At 38.7% G+C, this 17,594-nt stretch overlaps 1 protein-coding gene across 6 annotated transcripts in view; it reads right to left on the minus strand.

Moving 5' to 3' along the window:
* ahnak (AHNAK nucleoprotein) overlaps positions 1-13,464 on the minus strand; it is a 32,588-nt gene extending 19,124 nt beyond the window's left edge. For all 6 annotated transcript variants that reach the window (XM_077532762.1, XM_077532761.1, XM_077532764.1 and 3 more), the window contains exons 1-5: positions 13,301-13,464; positions 6,248-6,311; positions 661-722; positions 425-581; positions 83-300 (exon numbers count right to left, since the gene is read on the minus strand). In XM_077532762.1, the coding sequence (XP_077388888.1) occupies positions 83-300; positions 425-581 (375 nt within the window). In that variant the 5' untranslated portion in view covers positions 661-722; positions 6,248-6,311; positions 13,301-13,464. The remainder of the gene's footprint in view (positions 1-82; positions 301-424; positions 582-660; positions 723-6,247; positions 6,312-13,300) is intronic.
* Between the last annotated feature and the right edge of the window lie 4,130 nt (positions 13,465-17,594).

The following is a 17,594-nucleotide window of genomic DNA, read 5'->3' on the forward strand; positions in this document are numbered from 1 at the left end:
ATAAAATAAAATAAAATAAAATAAAATAAAATAAAATAAAATAAAATAAAATAAAATAAAATAAAATAAAATAAAGACTTACGAGAAGGATGTCTGGACTGGTGCTTCCTAACTTCCCCTCCCATGTCAAAGTACCCAATGGGGAACGACACGGTGTGCTCAGGGGAGAGCAGCATGGGGATTTGTCTTTATTTTGTAGTTTTAATCCAACCTTGTGACGGTTCAGTGTCTTCAGCAGCTCAGATGTTTCTTCCGAGCTCATGTTGTCAAAATAGATTGTTGCACCAACAATCTGGTCACCTAATAAATAAACGTACGAATTTCGTTAATAAAGATAATTACTAAACTGGGTTTTGCAGAGTTGTATTATAAAAAAAAACAACAAGAAAAGAAGAAATGACAAGAAAAGTAGAAGAAAAACTACCTTCATATACTTTTCCAGATCGTGCTGCTGGTGACTCTCCTTTTACTTCTTTTACGAAGATCTCTCCTTCACTCGTCTGTTCAATGGTCAGGCCAGTTTTATCTGGACCCTCCCAGTCTGGAAAGAGCACTTCTCTTGTTTCTTCTTCGTCAGCCATCTGAAATATGGACACACGAATAATAAATGTGAGGTGGCAAGGTTTGAATTTGTCTTTACCCTAAATTATCCTGAGATACCTTGCTTTGTTTCTTGTGCGTTCAAACCCTGGTGGGGAAGAACGTCACACCCCCTGGTTTTCCTGCAAAAAGGAAAATATTATTCAAACATTGCAAATGCACTGAAAGCGTTTTATTCCATTCCAAAACTTTTTTTTTTCATTATACATTACTGTATGCCCAAATAATCTGACTTGTAATTCCCAATTATTAACACAAGGGGGTGGTAAAATCCTTTGACAATACCGGTTTTCTCTCTCAACATAGAGCAGTGCTTGCAAAACCCCCAGCCACCCCAACCCCAACCTTATGTGTATCCCCTCATTCCTACGTGTTGATGATTCTCCAAAAGTAGAATGTAACACAACTGATTATGACATTAAAATCATTATATATATATATATATATATATATATATATATATATATATATATATATATATATATATATATATATATATATATATATATATATATATATAAACTCTTAACATTTATTGTAAAACACTGGGTTACCATTAAACAGGCATTTAAACATCAAATATAAGAAACAACACACTGAACAACAAGAATATTCAGGTGCATTTTCATCAGTCTTCTCAGCTGTCGTTGACATGCAGCTGTTGTGATTCTGGCACAGCTGAGCCACAGGTTATTCATCTGTACCTCTGGGTTTACGTACACCCCCGTCTGTGAAACACTTCTCGAACATACTGACTTGAGTCAAATCAGTCCTTTTTACCGAAGCAGCCCAATAAACACCTCAAGCCATTGACAAAAAAAAAGCCAGTTATGAGAGCATGCATACTGTCAAGTGCTCCTATCCCTGATCTTATGCCATCTTCAACATATGAATCCTACATACTATAGTCACGGTATGACTTAACTAAATCTAAGTGCATTTGAATGCACAAAGTGCACAAGGCCTCACAAAAACTGTCTATTACCTGTTGGGTGTGATCATTTACCTTGCATGGTACGATAAGGATTACACTATAAAATAGAACCATAATTGAGAGTAAACAAACTAGGATTTAACAAGTTCCCTTCCCAAAGCTCATAAAGGTTCAGACATATGCAGAAGATAGCATCCCTTTAGTAGGTGTAAACAATAAACTCAAAGAGTCCGTTTAGTGAATGAAGTTAACATTTCTGCAATAACATAACAGTAAACATTCAAATATGGATATGGATACACAATATCAAAGGTAAAAGAGGTAACGTTATTCTCAATTATGAACAAGGGATATGGACCACACATGCTTATTCCCTAACGAGCCGAGCATGCTCATTACCACGTAGCTTATCCGTTTTTATGATGCCACTGTGGAAACAATAATCAATCAATCAATCAATCAATCAATCAATCAATCAATCAATCAATCAATCAATCAATCAATCAATCAATATCTAAGTGGCTTCTTCCTATGAACATGTAACATTGCTGTGTGCATCCACTCAGTAAGCCCAAACAACTTTGCCAATATTTTACATGTCATCAGCACAACTTCAACATTTGGTGGGCAGTACATGATTATTAATAGCACTGATAAGTGGTTTGGTACTTGAACGACTAAATGAAATTCTTTTTCATGACTTAAAAAAAAAAAAATCATCAAAGAAAGTCAACCAGGTTATCTACTGTACGGTAATTTGTATGCATTACATATACAAATTTGTAGTCAGATGTTAAAATTGATATTATTTATTTATTTGTTTGTTTGTTTATTTCAGATTGTTTTAAATATGTATTTTATTGTTTTAAAAAGCATCAATTTAACAGCCTTATGGTGACAATTACACCTACAGCAATTTATAATAGAATAATAGAAGATATTGAATGTATTTGCTCATTTATCCAGTGATTAGAGATCACCCATGTTGGACCTAAACTGGCTTCCTGCTTCACAATATCAGCAAAGTCAATACACTAGTAATAAAACGACACTTTTTAAAAAGATTAACATTAAGTCAAGGTAAAGACCCTTAAGTTTACCATGCAGTCCGATATGTCATACTTCTCATAATAACTATACACTTTACACAAATATGAATTCAAACTACAAGGCAATGCCAATAATTAGGCACACAACAGAACTGTCAACTTTTACAGTACATTTGGAGAATTTGATTGGATTTAAGATCAATTCCCAAGGGGTTGCATTCCAGCATCGCTAGCATCCTGCCCACGTGCATGCACCATGCAAGACGCTAATAAACACGTCCATTTTAAGATCGGTCCCACATGGCTGAAGGGATACAGAAAATGCATGCTATGCTTTGAGACAATATTAATCTTGCTCTCCAAAATAGATTTTCACAGGCTCTCAGGTCTGGAAGAGTCATGGTCAATGCGCCAGCATATGCAGAGTAAGGGGATAGTACCAAAGATTATGCCGATGACTTGCAGGCATCCGCAACCTGATCCTCCCTATTCATTTTTTGCTCATTATTGTGTCATGTTGCCTCAATTTAGGTTTGGAATATGAATCTATTCCGACCTCAGGCATTACAGTTCATGTTATTTGACAGACACTGTCATTACATTGCTTGAGAACACAATTTAAGAACCCAATTAGATCATATTAGACTCATTCTGACTGCTCCCAATAATCCCATTCTGGTCGTGTTGGAAAGAATCTGAGAATTATCCATGAGATGGTGCTCATGCTAAACCTCCTCTCTGTACAGGCACTCATTACACACTAGGCAAAAAATAGCCAACAAATGTGTCACATAACCTTGTGATGTTTTGCTTCTACGTTCCTGACATTGCATCGTGGTAATACAGATTTCTGTCATTAATTGGACAGACGAGCGCAGACCGGTTCGAACGGCACCATAAACTCCTCAATCTGCTGGTTGTTGCCAAGTATTGCACTCCATTTTGCCTCACCTGTATTCAGAATCACTTGTGTAGTGAAGAATTCCATCATTGTGTTTGTGAGACACTTCAAATTGTAATCACAAAACTTATTTTGATTTTTTATTTATTTTTTTTCTCTAGGGTTTACCTTGGGTCTCATTAAATTGTGCAACGGTGCCCACTTATTAATATTTTTTGACACTCTTTGAGTAAAATATTTGGGCTGCATTGTTGTCACACCTCTGCTATATTTTTTGGAAGGGAGGAGGGGAGGGGGGCGTGGCTAAACTAGAGCAGGGCTTGCAGTGAGAAAGGAGAGGGCAGAAAACGATGGGAAAAAGATGAAGAGTGGGTGAGATAGCCGAGGAATTGCTGGAGGAATGTCACCGTATGAGTTTACTGGAGAGGGAGTGGAAGAAAGCAGTAATGCAAATATAGCACATGGTTATCACAACAGTGAGCGCCGATGTTGGTGAGAGGTGGCGTGCAAGGCTAGTCCAAGTCCTTCAACCTTTCATAAAATTCCATCTTAAGTATTAGTGTCCCTTTCTTTGATAAGTTTAGAATGCTCTTTCATAACTGATCCTATTCAGTAGCTATATACAGTTGATATTAAAAGTCTGCATACCCCTGTTTAATGCCAGATTTTTGGTGATATAAAATAATGTCACCAAGATAAACCATTTTAAATCATTTTTCACCATTAAAATGATCTATCACCAGTACAACTCAATTTAATTTCTTATCTTTTCAAGTGTGTCAGTAAAAAATAAATAACTGGAAAAATGTGGTTGCACAACCGTGCACGGCCTTTTATAAATGGAATAAGGCTGTGGTAAGTTTTAACCAATCGCATTCAAACTCATGTGAAATGGCATTTGGCATGTAATGTGGCTCTGATTAACCCAGAATAAATTTCTGATGTTGGAGTAGGCAATTCAGGACTTTTCTTTTGCTTTCTGGCAGAAGCTTGACGTTTTGAACACCACATCTTCTACTTGGAGCTCTTTGTAATTTCCTCCTGAGTTCAAGCTAAGAAAAAATAATGTTGTCACCACCAAGCTTTGTTGCAGGTATGGTGTTCTTTTGGTGATCAACAGTGACGTGTTTACGCCAAACATGCCTTTGGGAATTATGGCCAACAAGTTACATTTGAGTTTCATCGGTCCATAACACATTTTCCCAAATCTATTTGGGAGATTATTAGTTGAAAATGTGGTCATAATTCCAATAGGTATGCATTTGGCGCACACATAAAACACTGCTTTCTCATCACTGAAAGAATATCACACTAACAATTGTAGCAACGTCATGCTTTGGAGTTGTTGTTTTTTTCAGCTGGAATGGGATTTAGACAAGGTGCAGGGAATTGTGAACAGATCAGTGTCAACTTCAGGCGTCGGTGAGAGAAAAAAAAAAAAAAAAGTCAGAAAAAGCCGACTAGAACATCTTTATTTAGGGTAAATCAGAGGAACTTAAAATTGTAGCAGGTGTGTTTTGACTTTCCTTTGGGTGTGATTTGTTAATTTGGTACACAGCCACATTCCATTTAAAAGAGCGTGTGAACACTTACTTACTTACTTGTTTAGCTCTACTTTCACTCTCAAAAAGGTTTAAAATAAAAAAACGAATAACGAGTTGCACCAGTCAAGCCACATTAATGGTAGAACATTTTAATTGAAAGAAAGAAAGAAAGAAAGAAAGAAAGAAAGAAAGAAAGAAAGAAAGAAAGAAAGAAAGAAAGAAAGAAAGAAAGAAAGAAAGAAAGAAAGAAAGAAAGAAAGAAAGAAAGAAAGAAAGAAAGAAAGAAAGAAATTATTTATCCTGGTCTAATTTATTACAACAGAAAAACCTTGCATTTCAACTTTGTAGGCTTTTGATATCTATTGTAATCGGGAATCCTGTAACAATTTGAAAAGATCATATAATTCTATGCAGACTGTTTCTCAATAAGTGAGCTTCTGTTCGTCATAAGACAGGCACGCAGTCGCGCACCATGACAGTCATTATCTGTTCTTTCTCTTTTTACGTCATCCTTTAAACGGCGTGTTTATGAAGTCTTTTGAGGATGGAAAAAACAAGGTTTCCTATAAAACTCTTTAAAGGGGATAAAAGTTATAGCATTGAGATGATAAAACTCTCCATCCATCACATATGCTGCGGTTTGTAATGTATTTAGAGCGAGCCAGAGCAGCACAGTGAGCCAGACAAAATTCTTGATCAACTAGACTGTGACCAACGAGCATTATGGATGTGTCTCCCTGCTCTGCCATTGGCCTACAGGGACAGTACAAAAGTGGCTTCTTCTCGCCTTTTTTTCCGCTTCAAGGAAATAAATCATCCGATGCAGCTGACCTAAAACGGGTGAGCCTGGCGGGATCTTATGAAGTTGTTTCATAAGAAGCGGAAAGGGGGTTCGAGGACCCCAACAGGTGCTGGCTGGGGGGGAGGAACAAGGGGGTGCAAAGAGGAGGAAACAGTGTGCAAAAAGTATCAGCTTTCCGTTCGAGTTATAACGGCACAGGCATGACCTCAAGTCAAAGAAGGCTTTGCAACAAACATTCCAGCAGACTTTTTTTTGCTCTCTGTCTGCATAATGGTGGGCTGTTCTGAGGTCACATTGACAAGATGGCCTTGGAGTGCAGAAGTGGGAGGGTGGGATCAGAAGTTTCGTTTTCCTTCCCTGACCAGTAACAGATGTATGCAGAGGATTCCGTTTTGACATCATGTCAAGGACAATTACCTTGGATAGCTCAAGCGAGGCCAAGGGCTTCAGTCCGATGCGTTGGTTCTTGTTTTCTTGACTTCTGTTGACAGAAAAGCAGACAGGATGAGGATGTTTTTTTTTTTTTTTTTTTTTTTTTTAAGATATTATAACCACATTGAAAATGGATTGCAATAAACAATCAAGTAACTTAAAGTGTCTGAAATTAACGCTGCCTTTCAGTGGGCTGTTGGGCTGGCTGTTACAGGATACAGTTGATGTAGTGGTAATTATTTGTCAATTTATCATAAAAAGAAATATAAGTTTAAAAGGAGGTGACGATGAGTAGTTCGAGGCTGACTTTCCATGACATACAGCCAACTTTTGACCATATCATTAACATTGGATTTGTTTAATTCAAAATAAACAACAATCAGGGAAAGTTTTATCATTTATAAACATTCGCACAGCCCGATTCTTGTTTCCATTTTTAAAAGTCTCACATTTCTCGCAATGTTAAAATGTTTTCTTGCAGTGACTTGCCCAAGTTCTGACATGACTAGCGCAGATTGTTGCTTCAGCCCACTGGCACATTTGGAAACAAAGCCTTGTCTTTGTAAGAGCGAAGTACAAACAGAACCAGACTCAATGTGTATAAAGGCAGGCAGCTACCAGTGGGAACATGCCCCTCGGAATAATCCTTCTGCGACAGGCTGGGCACCCCCATCATTAACCTTCTTACTCATCTATTCTGCTCATTATCAATAGTCAGTTAACTTGGAGAGAAACATTACTTGGCTTTCCAAACCTCTTAGACTAATTTGTGTGTATTGCATTTTTGAATGGACTCTCCTCTAAAATAGAAGGGACATTTCTGAGATAAATGCCACCCAACAGCAGTTGTCCTTTTGTTTGCGTAAGGAGACCTGTGCTACAGCAGCTGTGCACACTTTACATCCCGCACTCTTGTCGCAGTGCCATAATCATCAGGGTGCTCGTCAAGTAGCAATTCAATTCACTTCATTTAGCGAAAACAAAATTAGATCGGTGTGTGCGCTGCTTGAGGTTATGACTCGCTTGTGGTGAGATTTGTTCCCGATTTGCTTGCGTTGACTTCATAGTACGTCAAAAGTACTACATCTATCACACCCCTGATACCAATAAGGAGACCACACAGCCACGGGTGGACACCAACAATGGGTAAACATAAAAACGCAGATACCGAAGAGAAAGATGCCCCTTGACTCCACAGTCACTCACATTGCTTCACCTCTGTTAAGCCTGCAGAGGGAGAAGCTCAGAGCAAAGCCCCACCCAGGCCTCTAGTTGCACACATTCCTTGATAGAGCCGTCGGGCCAGCTGGAAGGGAGCCCAGCCTCTCCCCGCACTGACTAACTCCACAGAAATGTTCACTTTCTGCCTCACTCGGGCTCCATTCTGTGCTGCCGAGTCCCCTGCACCCTTCATGTGTGCCCACTCCCACCTCCTACGTTGAGTCCACCACACCCCCAATGTGCAGGTTATGCTTAAATAAACAAGAACATCGCACACATTTAGACACCTTTACTTTCTATCTAGCACACATTTTCAAACATTCGGTGTACAAAATCGAGTGATGGGAAAATGAAGCTTCGTGAAGCTTCATGAAACTCTCCAGATGATACTCATAGATTAAAAAATGCAGTGGAAATGTAATCAATTCCCATTGCGACTTTCAACCAAGACCACTATTTAGAGGATTTCCAAAATATTGCAAATGCTTCACGAAGCTTCATGAAGCTTCATTTGTCCAACACTTGAAAAATCACTATCAAATTGTTATCGGCTACATATGTGCCACAGTTGCTCATCAATAAATAAATAAATAAATAAATAAATAAATAAATAAATAAATAAATAAATAAATAAATAAAAAATGTACACCTTGCTTAAACAAGCCAACCCCAATAGGCCAAAATAAATCTAGGATTGAAGTCAGCTCATGTCAATTTGATCGCCAAATGTAATCATTTTGACGAGCACAAAACAGCAGCCGTGTGACCGTGGTTACAGCTCAAGTGTAAGTAGGGAAGCTACTTTATAGGGTTTGGCAAAGCGTGAAAATAAAGGCCACAAAGACGAGAAGGAAGAAAAGAGGTAGCAAATTATTGCCAAACAGAATGGACTCCCTGTTCTCACACTGTGCAACTAAAAGGGAGAAGGCCTCAGTTCGCTATCCCTTCAAACATGCAGATAGCGTATGCACGTGTGACGCATATAAAAGGAATGCATGTCAAGATAAGTGGTTCTCTTCTGTGCTCCACAGTCAACGTTCAGTACTGCAGCCGTAAACCAAACCACAAGTCCAGAATGAGAACAAAGCCTGCCCACTGACGCCAGCTTGCCCGCTCATTAAAACTTCTGAATTTGGGAGATGGAAAATTAGAAGGAAAAAAAAAACTGGAGATAGAAACAAGGAATATCAACAGACAAAACTGAAGGTAGAGTTATATGCAAGGCAGGTTTTCATTGTTTTCTCTTGCATTACTGGATATGTGAGTTGGGAGGACCTCTGATTGAATTTCCTCTCCTGAGGTTAATGTTTGAGAGGGAGTGTTTCCTCCAAAACACCAAGGCTTTGTCAAGAACGGTTGTTTTTATTGGATGGATTCCAATCTGTACACATTTGTGCAATATTAGGATGTAAGGAAGACGCGAAATACCGTGAGTTTTCTGCACAGTTATAAAGCCAAAAGAAATCCTATATGAAACTCAAAATCAAGAGAGACACATTTTCTTTAACTCATCTTATGTACATCTTATGTGCCACAACAAAAACAAGATCGCGTGTGAGGCTTTTGCACGTGATCCGCAGCGGCATTACACACTTCATAATTAAGTCGGAATTTGTTTCTGTCCATCACAGCTGCCATTGGAACAAGAACAAGTGCAAGTCCATTCATAGCGAGAGAGCCGAAGGTGAAGAGGAGGGCAGAATTGCAAGCATAGTTTCGGAATGTTTATTTATAGATATTAGACTTTCTTCGAAGCAGACTGCCTGGCAAAGTAGACCTTGCAAACCGTCAGAGAGACAAAAAATTGAAGTGAAATGCTTTTCAGATTACATGGGGGGGGGGGAAAGCAGGCCTAACACCTGTGTGTCATGTGGTTTGCTGTTCGATAAAAGTTACAAAACAAATACAGGATCTGCTTTTTTTCCATTTGTCCAATGTTTAGTGAAAATCCTGAAAGCAGCTTTGAATTACACTAGCAACATAAAAACAGAAACTGAGGCAGAGGTAAATACAACACACCCTTCAAAATGTCTTCCCTCATGAGAGACAATTTGGCTGTAAAGGCTTTTGTATGTAAATCATTTTGTTTTTATGGCAGATGTATTACCACACCTCTCAAATCACTTTGCCTCAACAACAAGGCAGACAATCCTCATTTGCGGACAGTATGAGACATTCCAAACACCAGCACTGGATGGACGAGAAGGGAGTGGCTGCAGGGTGGATTGTCTAGAAGGGCTTTTAAAAACTTCACACACTATGGTTACATGTTTATACGCTGCAAGAGAATTTGTAAACTCCCCTCACAGAGACACTTTTGTATTTTGTATCTGCAAACCTGCTATTTGTTTCATATATATATATATATATATATATATATATATATATATATATATATATATATATATATACATATATAGCATGTTGTGGTGCAATTGCTATCACCTTGGTAAAAATTTAGCCGCTATATCGATCCACACACACTGGTTCGCCTTCCTATCAACAGTCTAACAGAACCAACAGAGGAAAAGGAAGAGGAAGCGTGCTCGAGACCACTTTCTTTCCGTTGCGACTGGCTCATTCCGCTCCTGTTGGGCAGTATTGCCAGGCAATAAGAAAACAATGCAGAGCAGGTGGTGCTGCAAAAAATATGTCAAGCATGTCTTGCTCTTCTGACTGGTTACTTCTGCCTGAAGGAGGGAAAGTGAGGTTTGTATCTTTGTGACAATGAAGAATGAGCAAGAACTTTGTGTGAAGGTGAGCTTGGGATGAGGATCATCCATTAATTTATAGTGTGGATTCAGTTACGTTCGATGCAAGACATTTCATTGTCTTCTTTCCTTATGGAACAAGTGATTAATCATAAGATAATCAAAATAAGGGATGGGCAAGTAACAATAACGGGTATCGGATCAAGCTGATATTCTGCTTTATTTGAAGGTAGTGTTACTTGTGACGGTGGCTGATACCAGTATCATACCAGGATATTCCAAATTAGAAGATTTGAAAATTGGCATTTTTTTTCATGCAATTTTAAGGGGAAAAATACAATATTGGAATATCCAACTCTTTCTTTAAAACTATTATTATCCGCAAAATAAGACATTACATGTTATATTGAATGTTTATCAGTGTTTTTTTTTTTTTTAAGAAGAATTTAAAAAAAAAATCCCATAGATTTCAATTGGCGTCAATTATACATGGATTATCGCTATTTGTGAGCCAGGCAAGTCACTTTACCCCGCAAATGAAAGTGTTTGACTGTAAATATAAAAGTTTTTCAAATGTATATATAAATTTATGCCACACATAGATATATTGTGCCATTTTATGATCAAATCGGTGGCCGTTTTTTTTTTTTTTTTCAAACTCAATCACTGAACGGCCAAAAAAATCCTGATCGCTTAAAGTCTAGATATTTTATGCATCAAAAGTACTAGTGGTGTAATCAGTATCAGTGACCAAATATGTGTTGCGTACGTACGGGTATTAGCGTGGAAAAAATAGTATCAAATATCCCTAATCAAAATAATGATAATAATAATTTATATTAGTTGTTTTTTTATTATCATGTTTTTGGGGCCTTAATGTATTTTGAACCTTAGTATTGATAAATGTGTGCAAAATTGCAAATAAGATCATTTCAATCTTCGCGGAGGTCCGTTCTCTACTGAATCCCAGTCTAGTTCTTGACACACTTTGTCACATGGTTGGCAAATGTACCAAGTGTCAGAATCAAAAATGTTGCAAAAAACAACTTTTCCATGAAAATGTCTTTAACGAGTTCACATGACACCATAATGTGGTCGCTGTGTCAATTCATTGCTAAGCGACAAGAGCATTTAAACAAAACGGTAATTGCCTGCAGCCAGAACGTTCACTGGCGAGTCTTTCACAACCAGTTCCGAGAGTTTCATCACCTCCAATCTATGTTGCATGTTTACTTGTCTTTGTGGCATGCAGGTACATGCGCGACACAAACGTTCACTTACAGCAACATGTGTTATACAATACTTCACACCACATTATCGCCAAGCTAAACACGAATTATGACATTCCAAGAGTACTATTGCCAAAGTACACTATCAAAGACCCCCCCCCCCCCAATCCTCCCCCCAGAACCATTTGGCTCTGTGGGCAGCCTATGTCAAAGTCAATCACTTTGACAGGAGCAATTTGAGAAACGCCAGACATTTACAACCTTACAACACACAACATGGACAGCAAAAAAAATATGCAGGGAAGAGCAACAGTGCCCTGAAATGTTTTTTTGGGTGTGGCAGGAGAGAGCTGCGGGGGCCAGGCAACTGCACACGTTGACATTTTACTCTTTGCTAGCATTCAACAAGAGATGAGTGACTTCTAGCTCAGTTTTTTTTTCCACCGTTTTATTCGCTTTGTGTTAAACTGATGAAGATTCGATTTTAAAGCATCGCTAAAAAGATATTTTAAACTCTTTCATTAAAACTTCTAGACATAGGAAAAGCATCTTCGTCACAAACTTGCAAACTCTTAGTTCCCCCTTTATGGCTCAAACCTGGTTTCAATTAGCTTGTCTTTCCAAACCGCTACATTCCATTACTCCCCTCCTCACACTTGCTCCGCCCATCCCCCCCTCGCAGACTCCCTCCTTCGTACTCTCGTTTCCCTTCTTCCCCTCATCTCTCCTGACTTGCGCCCCTGTCCAAGAACCAAGGTTATGAGACCCGCGAGGAAACGGAAAAAGAGGAAAAATCTGCCAGAAGAAAACATTTATAGACTTTAGCTATGAGGTCAAAAAGCAGTTTTGTTTAAACTTTTTTTCCTGTATGACAATCAATTTCTGGAGAGTTCCCCATTAAGGTTCATAACACAAGTTACCAAAAACAGAACATCATGTTCTTGATTATTATTCATATTCGGCAAAACAAATATGTCCTCATATGCATAACCACAAATAAAAATACACTTTAAATCAAAATCAAGAATATATTTGCTTTCCGCAGCCAGCATTGATGATACTTTTTGGCATTTTTAGTGGGTTGTATGAATTTTCAAGCTTGGAGATTTCAACTTTCGAAAGGGTGTGACTCTGTGAAGAGAAGTACGCAGAGAGAGAAAAAGGAGGGGGTGGAAGGAGGCGAAGGAGAGGAATCCACACCCAGACTGGTTGGTGGCTTACAGACGCGCATGGCTGCGTAACTTTACTTCTTAAACGTCCACATCCCTTGCAAGCCTTTGCAAAGGGTGACAGGCAACAGGAAAACACAAAGCGATAAAATCAACACTGGCAATTTGACTCTTATCTTGACAGCCATTCAACTGTCATCAAGTGTGAGGAACACACCAGTGCTGCTTGAAAACCACATGTTGCATGTGGACAGAATTAGAAAGTCATCTGAAGTGTTTTGGTAAAGCAAATACGATGTGGTAATTATCACAGAGTTGAGTTCAGCTTTTATGCATTAAAAGCCTTTGACTCACTGTTGCGCAGTTAAAGGAAAAGTGAAGTGCGCAATTCCAGTCCTGCCTTCATGTGAAGCTTGCAAGTACACACCCACTTTTAGAACCTGCTCCATTTTTACTAAAAACAAATTAACACAACATTCTAAGAAAAGAAAAAACTTCACGAGCGATGCACACACTTAATGCAAATGGAAAGTGAAATATGACGGGAATTCTAGAGTGCCAAGTATGTCACTTTAAGTTAATTATTACATTGTTTTTCTCTTATGATAATCACTTGAGGCAAAGCTGAGATGACAGTAAGAAAAAAAAAAGTATGCACAGATTTGTAAAACCTTTCAGGAGAAGTAAAAATAAGAAAGGGATCTGTACCTGTGCGCACACGTTGCGCGCGAGAAGCCTCACACAAGCTTGAGCATCCTTGAAAATGTTGTCGTCTTCCCCTTCTCCCCAGCCCAAGAAGAGCGCTTCTCAACTTTGTCTGATGAGATTCTATGACTTCTCCAACTTTTCGATCAGGCAAAGTTTCCAGGGCGTTTTCTTCCCCCCCTTCGCTCTCTTCTCCCTCCCTCGTCTCTCCACTGAGTTGATTTTACTTCTTTTTTTTCTTTTTTTTTTCCCCCTGTGTGGCTGCTCCTCTGGGCTGAGCAGAGTGCTGGGATAGGGTGCTGGGTTGGGCTCCTGGTTTACAGAGGGGAGGGGACCAGTGTGAGGGAGTTGTCCTTCGCAGCCATGGGACGAACTACTGCTCCACATGTGGAACTTCTGAAGACACGCAGCAAAAAAAAAAAAGTGCTTTAATAAAACAAAAAGAAAGAAAAAGTCAACGATAAGGTTGTCAAAATAATGCCACATATTATAGTGGAATAATATGAATTAATACCGGTCGAATAAAAATATCTACACAACAAAATTAAAAGCATGTTTATGTCAAATATTGTGCAGCACGTTTGACTTACGGTTCAATCTTCACACCTCTGACCTTCCTGTGTGGAGATTACCTGTGCTTGTAGGGATTTTTTTTTTTTTTCCAGGTACGCTGGCTTGCTTGCACAATCCGAGACATGCATGTTAGTTTAATTGAAGACCAAAACTCAGTTCATGTCGGGGCCTCTGACAGTTTGGGTGTGTCTGGGCCGCATCAAGTATTCCACCAAAAAAGGGCTACAAAAGCATTGTATTAAGAAAACGTACAATCAAGCCAATCTTAATTAATTACAGTTCAGAACAATAATGAGTACAAAAAGAAATCTGTATTTAAGAGATAACATCAGCACTCGTGCTTTAGGTGTGGGTTTATTGATAGTTGACTCATGCACCAAACCCACTCTGATAATATGTGGTGACGGGTTTGCAAATGAGGCAATAAAGCCATCAAAACTGCTTCCACAAATGAATTTTTAAAGCTACATTCAGCGTATTGGTGAGCACAATAATGTATTTTTAATCATATGTTCTTATTTGTTTTTCTATTTTGATCTGTCAGTGGCACAAAAAAAAAAAAGGTTGGGGACCGCTGCAAAAAAAGCACATACTACACGTATTACCAAAAATGGCTGAATGGATCACATCATACTTAAATGTTTTTTCAGCCTGCAATAACTCAGATTGTTGGCTGTTTTTAGGTTGATACCAAACATGTGACGTGCACTACCACTTTTGCGATAAAGCAGCTTTTGCTTCCTTGCATGCATTCAAACACAATTATGGCTGTGGCCTTAAAATAGGAGCTACAATTTGTTGAATTCTAAATTAAATTCAATTGCTTGTGTCATGAGTTCATAGGAAATAGTTTGATTTTTTTTTGTTTCCATAAGAAGGCAAAAGAAAATGGGAATCATGTGATAGACTGTAATAAAATAAACAAAAAAAACATGTTTGAATAGCATTTAAATTCATTTAAAGTAATTTAAAGTCATTATATGACTTGGGTGCTTTTAGTTGAAAATTCCATATGGGCCTACAAATTTGTATAAATGTAACTGAATCATGTTTTACGCCTATCATTTTTTCTTCTATGAGTCATACATGTTCTATTTCTGCTTTCATTCTCGTGATTCTCATAAAAAAAAGTTGCCATTGTAATGTCAGCACAGTAGAGTACTTTCTTCCCTTCCAACTTTTTTTTTTTGAAAAGACAGTCACGTCTCTTTAAACAGGTGCAAATTTCGCAAGACCGTTTGAAACGGGCTCATTGTAGCATGCATGTTCCCGCACATGTTTCCCATTTTCACTCATCTACGTTGGACATCAATCCAAGACACTGCCTTTTTGGATGAGGTTCCGTGTCACACCCAAGCAAATGCAACATGCTCAAACTCATCTTTAAACTAAAACGCGCTTCACTTTGCTTGTGTGGAAACAAAATTATGCTTGGGATATGACAGCCTATGCGTGACAAACAAGTAGCAATGAAATGGGCATTAAGGAGGGAACGTTGCTTTAAATTCATGTTGGAATCATAATCTGTATCAGCATGACAAATAACAGCACAGGGGCTTTTAAATAAAAAAATAAAAAAACTGGAGTTCAGTTACTTAAGTGTTTATCACCGCACAGTTTAAATTTGTGTACACCAAACATCAAATGTTCAGCGTCCTTGAAGCACCTCTTGTCCATGAGTCACACCCAACTTTTTTGAGACAGGAAGTGAGTGTGCCTCTTTTGCTGCAACACAACAGAGGTGTGGCACAACTACACTCAGACATGCATGTACACTTGTCTTAATATCGCTATGTTGCACCACCGGCCATCACAAGAACGCAGCTTTTGTTATTCTGGAGACAGTGTGAAGGACAGAAGCTACTGTGTGTGAAATGGTGTGCATGCTGAGATAAAAGTGTGAGCTCAGATAAGCCACACTTCTAGTTTCTCTACTCCTTGGACTGCAGCTGTGTTGTAAATAAACATTGCAAATCTGCAGGACTTTGACCGAAAGGCAGTTCAACGAGTGAGTCGTTGAGCACATTGCCCAACATGAATTAAGCAAAAAAATCATACAAGAAAACACACTTGGGAATTTCACAAGGCCTCCGCACTAACACACAAAAATGTGCTTCACTATATTTTGCGATATACTTTATTTTATACGGAAGAGGATTAGGACCAGTGAAAAGAAAAATAAAGGGTTGCCAGGATACTCACTTTATTCTCAGAATTCTGACTTTAAAGTGAGAATTCTGCCTTTAAATTGTGTCTTTAATCACAGAATTCTGACTTTAATCTCGGAATTCTGACTTGAAAAGTAAGAATTCTGACTTTAATAATCAGAATTCTGGCTTTAAAATGAGAATTCTGACTTTGTGACGTAGAGCTATGAATTGTGGTCAAAAGGCTGAGAAAAAAAAAATCTGAATCCTGCCAACCTTTTTTTTTTTTTTTTGTTCTCTTCACTAATCCTCTTCCATAATTTTTACCATTATTTCTAAATAGCGATCATTTCTGGTGTTAATGTTTGAGAGTAGGAGGCGTCAGAAAAGTTTCACAACGTGTCTCGCAAAAGATGTACAGTATTACAAATATTCAAACTATAAACAAGTTTTCCCCTTTGAAGTAGGCTCCCTGGAGTCTAACGCACTTTCCCAGCATTCTTTGCCACACCTTCATGCACTCATGGAAGGATTCTTCCCGGATCCCTTCGTACCTCCATCATCAAAGCCATCTTGATGGCATCCGTGTCTTTACAACGGGCACCATTGAAAATATTTTGTATTATTTTCAGAAAATTCTCCACCCAAACGCAATATGTCCATTTTCTAATAATGAAATAAATTGGCATAATATATGTAAATTTATCCTTGAGAACATTCTACATTGTGTTGCATTTGCATTGCCGCGTACGAGAAGCCTGGTTTGTTGTTATGCTCCTTTCTTGTTGTGTTCTGCTACTGCACCTGTTTGCTCAGCCCCGTGTGCAGCATGCTTGACTTTTTGGTTCGAGAGGCGTGGCCCTTTGAAGAACTGTTTCAGCCTCAGAGCAATTGAGGCTTCCAGATGGACAACTTTTGTGACACGTGCACGGCCTTTTGTGTGACGAGACGCTTCGCAACCCTTTTAAGATTTCCATGCTCACCGAACAAGTTGTGGGGTAAACACCATCTGTATTGCATCTCTGCTGCAATGGGTGACAATGTCTGTGTTGATTGTTTCACAATGATTTGTGGCTAAAATGATGAGTCAAATCCATGTATTGATCCCCACCCACTGAAATCATTCAACAGTGGGACTTAGATAAACCGATCAGCAGATAAACATAGTCAAATAAATCCAAACCATTGAGCAATCGGGGATTTTGTGTCTTACATTCTTAATATTTTTCACATTGGGAACATGTTATAATCAACCAAATCCCTCCTGCTTATCACTATTTCAGGGCAGGACACTTGAACTGAATACTAGGATATGTGGAAATGGGTGTTTTTCCTGCATGGTCGTAGGTGTGCCGGCCATCCTGAAGCAGAGCAAATAACTTGGCTCGGATGCACCGTGAGTCACTCACGCTCATGGCTACAAAGAAAACAGAGCAGCTCAGACAGCAGAGGAGAGAACATCAAGATCAGATCGGGGAGGGACTATTTGCACACACACGAGCTGGAGCGTTTGATTCATTTATCTACATATCTGCCAGAAGAATAACGATAAAGCGAAGTCCAAGCATTCCATTGCA

Source organism: Festucalex cinctus, chromosome 9 (assembly GCF_051991245.1).
Source record: "Festucalex cinctus isolate MCC-2025b chromosome 9, RoL_Fcin_1.0, whole genome shotgun sequence".
NCBI classification, from domain to species: Eukaryota; Metazoa; Chordata; class Actinopteri; order Syngnathiformes; family Syngnathidae; genus Festucalex; species Festucalex cinctus.